Source organism: Littorina saxatilis, linkage group LG12 (assembly GCF_037325665.1).
Source record: "Littorina saxatilis isolate snail1 linkage group LG12, US_GU_Lsax_2.0, whole genome shotgun sequence".
Taxonomy (NCBI): Eukaryota; Metazoa; Mollusca; class Gastropoda; order Littorinimorpha; family Littorinidae; genus Littorina; species Littorina saxatilis.
The window spans coordinates 23,358,123-23,368,122 of NC_090256.1; the positions used below are offsets into that span (position 1 = coordinate 23,358,123).

The following is a 10,000-nucleotide window of genomic DNA, read 5'->3' on the forward strand; positions in this document are numbered from 1 at the left end:
TCTCAAAACGGTCACAGATATTACCTTAGGTTCTGCCAGGCAGCCATCGACCTGACGCTGGGTCAGCCTACCTACCCCTCTTCCTTCTTCCTTTTTATTTCAGAAACTCTAACTATTCATCACCTCTGTCAAACGAACAGATATTACCTGAGGTTCCGCGACGCGTACCGCCAGGCAGCCATCGACCTGACGCTGGGCCAGCCCGTGTCTCCAGACCTCCTAGTACGACCTGAAGAGCCTGCTGAGCTGGGTTCCGAGGACTCTGTGGACGGGGACGACCAGCAGGAGAAGGAGGAGAACCTAAAGCAGCTGGTGGAGGACTGCAAGAGAATGCTGATCGTGGAGCCTGAGCAGTGTCTGGGTGGCTGGAGTGTCATCAATGCTGATCCTGTGTAAGTTTCTCTGTGTGTGTGTGGGGGGGGGGGGCTTGTGTGTGTGTGTGTGTATGTATGTGTATGTGTGTGTGTGTGTGTGTGTGTGTGTGTGTGTGTGTGAGTGAGAGAGAGAGAGAGAGAGAGAGAGAGAGAGAGAGAGAGAGAGAGAGAGAAAGAGAGGAGCGTGTGCACGTATATGTGCCTGTGAAGGGTAATAGGGCAGTCAGCAGAAGTTATGCTTTTTGATAATAGCAAAGTATTGCTGACCAGGACTGGAACCTTAAAACATTGCCGGCATGGCTTAAGTCTCATCATTGTTCACCTTGTGCATGTGTGTGCTTGTGGCATTGTGTGTGATTGTTCATGCCTGATCACGAAAGAGGAAGCAGAGGATTTGGGCCGGGATGGCTGATGGAGAGGGCAAGAAAAAATACATCAGTCCCTTAGAAAACTGCATCAGTTATCAGTGCAGCTGCGGTTGTTTTCAGTGTCTTTTCGAACAAATCACCTCCTCCGCCCCCATGTTTTGTCAACAGATCAAAGTCATCTGGGTGTTGGTTTGTATGCAAATGAGTGTAACCCTCACTCAAGTCAGTTAGAATCACCAATGAGGGGTGCGTTTTGCACAAAGCTGAAGTTAGCTGTCTAGTAACTTGAAACGTTTTGCGATGACTCAGAGGTCTTGCATATATATTCAATGATATTGGAGTAAAACAAGCTCTGTGATTCTGACAGGCCGTGACTTTTGCAGCCTTCAACCTGTTGCGCTGTAAGGATCAAATGTCGTTTGAACATTTGATTTATCATGTTTATAATTAGTATGTGATACCAGCCGTCGTTGTGAGACAGTGGACTGAAAAGGAATCTGAAAACTATGAAGACAGAGTGTGAATAATTTAAGAAGATGAAAAAATAAATACAAATATGTGTATTGTGTTTTCTTTCTCTCCGTTTCCTTTTGTACGCTCGTTAACCGACACTGTAAGCTGAATGTGAGAAGTCGGTTAAACGGTTTTACGGTCTTATTGCACTGCGATCAAAACTGATTTCAAACCTCAGTCCCGCCCCTTCCCACCCCGATCATATAACCGCTTTCATGGACAAGAAAAACATACCTGTTGCATACCAGGCATTGTCTCCAAAGGAATTGTGAGGAAAATCGCCAAGGTTAGAGGCAATCACATGTAATCGTTGGTTGCTGTAAGGACTTGCTCTCCTCTCAGAGCAGAAGCCACAAAGAAAATTGTCAAAGCAAGAAGTTCGTGCTCTCTCTTAAAAAAACTCCAAATTGTTAAAGCCACACGAACACATACACAGACACTCCCCCACCACAATCATTACCAGGTACCCCTCCCCCATTCCTGCTTCTACGAAGAATGACCGCTTATCTCCAGCCGGGTGGCGATAAGTCGGAATTGACGTACACAAAGCCTTCGGGTTTAGTATCATCTTGGGCGATCATGATATCCCTATTGACCGGGCTACTCCAGCTGGAGAAGCGGAATATCGAATTTCCTTTAAGGAAAATCTTAAATGGACAGTGTTCATCTCTTCAAATGCCTGGAGTATAGAGTGAACCTCGGCAGATCATGATAGCTGTACTGACCGTGGCACTCGAGCTGGAAGAGCGGAATATCGAATTTCCTGGAATGTGATCCATATTATGGACAATGTTCTTCGTTATTCGCTTCGCAGTATATCCAACTTAGTTTTGTGTCGTTAGTTCGAAGATGGCACCTTTCCTGAGAAAGCGCGCGCATGCACGCACCCAAGCACGCACGCACGCACGCACGCACGCGTGCACACACACTTGCACACACAGACACAGACAGACAGACAAACACACACGCATGCTGTACGCACGCATGCGCGCACGTGTACACACACACACACACGCACACACACACACACGCACACACACACACTTGACACACACACATACACACACACATACATGTATACCATACACACACACGCGCGCGCGCGCGCACCATGCAGTAGAACGCTTTCTATTTAGAGTTTTTTAGGCTCGGCACACACACACAAACACGAAGTTCAGTACTCAAATACCAGGAGGGGACGCGGTCAATGAGACAGATTCAACATGATTAGAAAATGTCTAGTGCATGACGTCCACGTCCTTTCGTAAAGAGGTAGTGCACGTGGAAACCGATGCAGGGAAAAAGATTACTTCCAGGCAGATGGCGGGTCTGGTCGTGGTATGTGTGTTCAAATTACCCATACTCAAGTACTGTTTGCAGTCTATGCTCGACCGCTCCTTGCAAGAAATGGTCAGTAAACCAGCGAAGGTTTTAACATCCCGTAATAAAATACCCCTTTTTTAAGATCCCATAGTTTAAAGGTCCTTGTCTACATTTTTATACCGAAATCGCCATTTGACCATTAAAATGCAGAGTCTATTATCTACAAATATCAACAATACACCCCCTTTCGATCAGGAAAGACGAAGCCAGTGTGGCCGTTTGAAAATTCATTGTAGTATTTCAGCGTAGTACTCATAGTAGGATATCCTTATTTGGAAAATGCCAAGCGCAAAACTCCTCTCAAATCCCGTGCATTTCGTGCGTTTAAAAAAAAGCGTGGACAGCGCTCCAGTGTTAAACTGTTGCTGCACTTGTTTGGGCGTGGCTATAAGCATAGTGACATGAATTTGATTGGTCAGTATTTTTAGGCAAAGCACATGTTCTCAGCAAACAGAAAACAAAATATTGGAAGCGTGAGTCACGCTACCCAAAAATAAAATCTTTTTTTACATATATTTTTTTTATCTAAACTTTTTTCCCCATGGTTCATTCATCTTCTGACATAACTTTTTCGCGAAATCTAACCATAAGATTATTGAAAAAATGCACAAATGTAGACGACCACCTTTAAGATTCCCTTCCTTTTAAGACCACGTCTTCACAGATTTTCTGTTCATAACCTCTGTACATTTTCCCCCATTTTAAGTCTCCCCTTTTTATGACCATAACAACAATGAGAAAATCAGGTTAGGATCTAGGAGAGTCTTGATGAAAGCAGGGTCTTAAAAGGGAGGGAGTCTGAAACTATGGGGTCTTAAAAGGTGGGTTCCAGGGTATGCCTGGCTACTGACTGGCCGTTGTACACGAGTTAGTTTTTTTTCAGGAGGGTCACACATTTTATTGCATGTACTTTTCCATTGGAGTCCTCGGAGATTTGTTCAGCACAATCACGCATTTTATTGAAGACAGTTTGTTCGGGCCCTCGGAGATTTGTTTATTTTACTCCATGTAGCCTACTTTTCCCCCCGAGTCCCTAAAGAATTGTTCAGCACAAACACACATTTGATTATGCATATATACAGTTGTTTCCAGACTTTAAAGATGTGTTTAGCCCATACATCAATTGTGTTGCATATACGTACATGGGTTGAATCTTGGACCTTGAACATAAAGATCCATCTTGGGTTTTGACAGAGCATTTTGTATAACCTTGCTCGTGGCGCCACCAAAACAAAGAATGCCGTGGACTTATTTAAGAAAAGGCTGTCTTATCCTGATAACTCTGTCTTTTTTGACCGAGAATCGACTAGACCTTGTTGGAAGAGGGGTGGGAGGGAGTAGTTCCTGAGAAAAGAATGAGAAAAGGGAAGAGGTCTGGAATATGGTGGGGTGACATTTTAGGGTGAGGTTCGGAATGGAAATGTTTTATTCATTGAAGGTTGGGGTTGGGAGGGAGTTGTACCTCTGGTAGAGAAAAAAAAGAAACAGGGAAGGGAAGGGGTTGGCATACTGCGGGAGAATGGAGAATGGTGCAATTCCAAGTTATTGGGGTGACAGTGACCTCAGAAATTACACTGCGGTGTATGCCTCATCAACGTCATATCAAATTTCGTGTCAACGCTCAGCGGACATGCATGCAACAGTCACCCCTGCTTAAATATGCTTGTCCAGACAGCAATCGTTGCATGATTAAAGATACATTCCTTTTTATATTTAGTCAAGTTTTGACTAAATATTTTAACATCGAGGGGGAATCGAAACGAGGGTCGTGGTGTATGTGCGTGTGTGCGTGTGTGCGTGTGTGTGTGTGTGTGTCTGTGTGTGTGTGTAGAGCGATTCAGACTAAACTACTGGACCGATCTTTCTGAAATTTGACATGAGAGTTCCTGGGTATGAAATCCCCATACGTTTTTTTCATTTTTTTGATACATGTCTTTCATGACGTCATATCCGGCTTTTCGTGAAAGTTGAGGCGGCACTGTCACGCCCTCATTTTTCAACCAAATTGGTTGAAATTTTGGTCAAGTAATCTTCGACGAAGCCCGGACTTCGGTATTGCATTTCAGCTTGGTGGCTTAAAAATTAATTAATGACTTTGGTCATTAAAAATCTGAAAATTGTAAAAAAAAATAAAAATTTATAAAACGATCCAAATTTACGTTTATCTTATTCTCCATCATTTGCTGATTCCAAAAACATATCAATATGTTATATTCGGATTAAAAACAAGCTCTGAAAATTAAATATATAAAAATTATTATCAAAATCAAATTGTCGAAATCAATTTAAAAACACTTTCATCTTATTCCTTGTCGGTTCCTGATTCCAAAAACATATAGATATGATATGTTTGGATTAAAAACACGCTCAGAAAGTTAAAACAAAGAGAGGTACAGAAAAGCGTGCTATCCTTCTTAGCGCAACTACTACACCGCTCTTCTTGTCAATTTCACTGCCTTTGCCATGAGCGGTGGACTGACGATGCTACGAGTATACGGTCTTGCTGAAAAATGGCAGCTACTTGACTAAATATTGTATTTTCGCCTTACGCGACTTGTTATGTATACGATCATGTGCACCACCGCAGAACTGTGCACGCTTGTACATAGAATAAGAGCTTCCTTTTGATTGGACACATATCAAAAAAGAGATCGAATTTTGGGTTGATTGGAATATGCAGATTGACACACATGTGTCACTTGCGACATTAATTCATCAAAACATTCCCGCAGGCTCTAGGCACCGGCACGGTTGGCCTAGTGGTAAGGCGTCCGCCCCGTGATCGGGAGGTTGTGGATTCGAACCCCGGCCGGGTCATACCTAAGACTTTAAAATTGGCAATCTAGTGGCTGCTCCGCCTGGCGTCTGGCATTATGGGGTTAGTGCTGGGACTGGTTGGTCCGGTGTCTGAATAATGTGACTGGGTGAGACATGAAGCCTGTGCTGCGACTTCTGTCTTGTGTGTGGCGCACGTCATATGTCAGAGCAGCACCGCCCTGATATGGCCCTTCGTGGTCGGCTGGGCGTTAAGCAAAACAAACAAAGAAACAAACAAACAAAACAAAGCAGGCTCTAGGCTGTAGACATTGGGTATGTGTCCAAGGGGATGGTATCCCAAGTGAAAGCGTGGACAGGTATGTGGTGTTGTACGGGACCGGCTCGTTACTCCCCCTTAGGGTTAGGGTTAGGGTCAAGGTTAGGGTTAGGGTTAGTAACAAGCCGGGGGAGCAACGATACGGGGGAGTAACGAGATGCTCCCGTGTTGTACATGATGGTTTGTGTGGGAAGGAAAGCCGTGGTCGTTAGGGGCTGCATACGACGACAAGAACACAGGGGCCGGTTTCATGGGCCAGCAACACAGTCGGTCAACTGCAGTTGAACGAGTGAAATGCATAAATCGGACGAAATTGGGTTTCATGAAAAAATTCCAGTCGGCCGACTGAGCCTCTTTGCACGGGGAGTTGCCCCATTACAGTGCAGCCCTTCCCCGGCATCGCGTTCGGACAACAGCAGTCGGGTGCCGAAACGGTTGACCGACTGTCACAATCGCGAGTCCAAGAAAACGGCTTCTGGTCACTTTAATGATGCAGTAACAGCCCCTGCTAGGGAAGTCTGTACGCTATATCCACAGCGGCAGAAGCCTATTGTACTTGTAGTATTTCATTCGCTTGTGACAGCGGTTAGATGAGGTGATGAAGCCCGAAGGTATGTGAACATTGAAACGGGCACGTGACAGCCGCTATGCCTGAGTGACAGTTGTCGGACACTTAGTTCCAGGCGGAAGCGACGACATGACAGGACGGTGAATGGTTTAGTGCAGTTTATTCCTTGTGCCGTTTCCTCCCCCTATGTTTCACTGTCTGACAGCGCGACGTCAGACACTGGTAAACTTGTCTCTCACCTTCATGTCAAGTCAAAGCGAGAATTAGGCTACGTTGTAGGATGTTTCCTGTTTGCTGGGGTACTAGCAGTCTCGTCTTGATATCAAAGAAATAGAATATATTGTAAAGTGTTTCCTGGTTGCCAGAGTGCTTTTGTGGTCTTCCTTTTTTTGCAGGAAGTTAGATGTAATCTGAAAAAGTGAGAAAAAAAACTAATGAAGAAGGATGCTCACCGCCGATTTACAAAAAACAAAACAAAAACACCCAAAAAAGGAAAGAAAACAAAAAAGAAGGAAACAGTTAAAGGAGGGTGTGAAAGCAGCCTGCATGCAACTGAGGTCCAAAAAAAGAAAGAAAAAAAAAGATGTCATCTAATTGGATAAAAGGGGGCGAGGCTGACTTTGTATGTGCCTGTAAGGAGAAAGTGAGTTTGATTTTTATTGTTCCTGCTAATTAGTAGCCCTTTCACTGTCGTGTTCTAATTTGGGAGACCCAAGCTTCGTGTGACAGGTGGTACATTAAAACAGCATCATAGTCTATTTTTGTTGTTGAAAAATACCTCACATGACACAACGGATGAATGCACTTTGCGGATTTATTAAAATTCCTGGCGAAAGGACGTCCTTTCTTTAAAGACACCGGTTTTGTTTAATTGTTTCCCCAAAACATCTTACTTCTCCTGAGTCATTACTTTTGCCATAATTTTAAAATAATTATTTTTTTCTTTTAGGGCAGGTAGCCTGTTGTTCTGCTTTTAGAATTCTCCTGATGTGAGTCACTGGCGCGTATCCGTGGTGGTGTGATACATTCTGAGCCGATTTAGGTCAGTGTGGTTTGGGACGTTGTGTATACCCTGCCGAGGCTCCATGACCTCTGAAGCCTTAATACTTTAAGAAGTGGAAAAATCTAGATGTGACAGTATCAAAAGCCTTTTCAAAACATCAGATCCATTTTAGGCAGAAAAGAGACATTCTTTTAGTCAAACTTTTCCTTTTCAAGTCAGTGTCGACTAAAGAAGAAATACGTATTTAGGAAATATCGTAGCCACTTGTCGTATGCAGTCAAATAAGTGAAGAGTTTTTTGGTGTTTTATTTTAGTAACCTTGAAGTTCAGTTGACTGACATAGATCTACCGAACACTGAGTTTTCTCCTGAAAACGAGAAGAAACTTTGAATGATGCCTTTCTGAATTTTGTCATTGACTGTTCCTCACAAATGAGAATCCCGCACCTGCTTATAATCCTAACCGTCCCTGCCCCCCATCCCCAACAAAGTGGTCTTTATGTGTCTTTTTGCCAATTTTGGGTTTTTTAGTTTGGTCTGACCTTGAGGACGATGAGCAGGAAATGCTTGTGTGCAAAGTTTATCATTCTTTTCATCAGACAAGCAGACATTGTGTATCCAACAGTTGAGGAGACAGGACAGTTCTTCTTGTATACTTACTTGTTTTATGTCCCTGTCTGTCAGTGGGTTTTACTTGGAGAGGAAGCGATAAAGAGACCAGAATGTAGGTTTTTTGGCTGTTTTTTGTTTGCTTTTTACATTTAGTCAATTTGTCGATAAATGTCTTTGATGACGTCATATCCGGCTTTTTGTAAAAGTTGAGGCGGCACTGTCACATCCTCATTTTTCAATCAAATTGATTGAAATTTTGGCCAAGCAATCTTCGACGAAGGCCGGACTTCGGTATTGCATTTCAGTTTGGTGGCTTAAAAATTAATTAATGACTTTGGTCATTAATAATCTGAAAATTGTAAAAAAAAAAATAAATAAATAAAACGATCCAAATTTACGTTCATCTTATTCTTCATCATTTTGTTATTCCAAAAACATATAAATATGTTATATTTTGATTACAAACAAGCTCTGAAAATTAAAAGTATAAAAATTATGATCAAAATTGAATTTCCGAAATCGTTTTAAAAACTATTTCATCTTATTCCTTGTCGGTTCCTGATTCCAAAATCATATAGATATGATATGTTTGGATTAAAAACACGCTCAGAAAGTTAAAACGAAGAGAGGTACAGTAAAGCGTGCTATGAAGCACAGCGCAACCGCTACCGCGCCAAACAGGCTCGTCACTTTCACTGCCTTTTGCACTAGCGGCGGACTACGTTCAGTTTCATTCTGTGAGTTCCACAGCTTGACTAAATGTAGTAATTTCGCCTTACGCGACTTTTTTTTTAATCTTGGGGCTGATGAATATAGGAGGAAACGGGAGGGCCTGTTATGTTGCAAACCATTGTTGCATTTTATTTTTAGCTGCGTGAGAGGATTTCGCGGGATTTATCCCCTCAGTTGAGTATCCTCGCGTACACCAGGTTTTTGTCTCGTGTGAGCTTCACACCACTTTAGGTATTAGGTAAGCTCTCGCATCAATATCTTTGATCGATGGTCGATGAAGAACTTGTCAGCGTGTTTTTGGTTTGCTCTGCTCTGCTCTGCTCTGTGTGTGTGTGTGTGTGTGTGTGTGTGTGTGTGTGTGTGTGTGTGTGTTTTTGTGTTTGTCTGTGTGTGTGTGTGTGTGTGTGTGTGTGTGTCTCTTTGCGCGCGTGCGTTTGTACGTGAATCTGTGTTTGTCTGTGTGTGTGTGTGTGTGTGTGTGTGTGTGTGTGTGTGTTGCTTTGTTTGTGTGTGTCTCTTTGCGCGCGTGCGTTTGTACGTGAAATGTGTGTGTATGTGTGTGCATGCGTGCGATCGTGTGTGTTTGCGTGTGTGTGCGTGCGTGTTTACGTGCGTGCGTGCGTACGTGCGTGCGTACATAATTATGTGCTTTCATCTTTCACAAATGATCTTCCTGTCAGCGCAGCTCTCAGAACAATAAACAAGTTCTGAAGCTCATACGCTCTCAGTTATTCATCACGTCAACCTTCCCACCACACTTCATATAAACAATGATTCATTTTGTTGGAGCACCGTCATTTACTATTAATCATAATTTAAGTCCTTCAGCTGCATCATTTGCAACAAATTAAGCCCAAAAAGGATAAATAGTGGTCCAGAAACGAAGAAAGACAAATGAATAAGCGGGGTATTTTTGGTCACCTTTTCTTCCATGCTCAGAAGACTTGGAATAACAATACGGGAACCATGTCCCTTTATTAACAAACTAGATGAATACCCGCTTCGCCGGGAACGGCTGCGCCGGGAAGAAGTCGAGCCGAATACCCGGCTGCGCCGGGGACCCGGCTATGCCGGGTGTACGCCGGCTTTGCCGGCGCACCGCACGGAGGAAGGGAGATAAACGCGGCTGAAAACACTGGAGAAGATAAGGAAGAGTTACTGGGAATGGATCCAGAGAAAAACCAAAATCGGTTCAGCGCTGCGCGCTGAGAGCACGTGTTGAAATATGTCATCGATGAGGTTGTGTCCGGGGTGTAGCTGAATACGGGTCTCCAAATTTGAAAAAGATCCACCGAGAACTTTGGCCGTGCATCGCGGACACACACACACACACACACACACACACACACACACA

At 43.5% G+C, this 10,000-nt stretch overlaps 1 protein-coding gene across 1 annotated transcript in view; it reads left to right on the forward strand.

The window, feature by feature from the left end:
- Positions 1-10,000, forward strand: part of LOC138981562 (phosphatidylinositide phosphatase SAC2-like) — a 245,162-nt gene that overhangs the window by 213,715 nt on the left and 21,447 nt on the right. Inside the window, exon 15 of the mRNA XM_070354520.1 lies at positions 141-392. Coding sequence (XP_070210621.1) covers positions 141-392 — 252 coding nt within the window. The remainder of the gene's footprint in view (positions 1-140; positions 393-10,000) is intronic.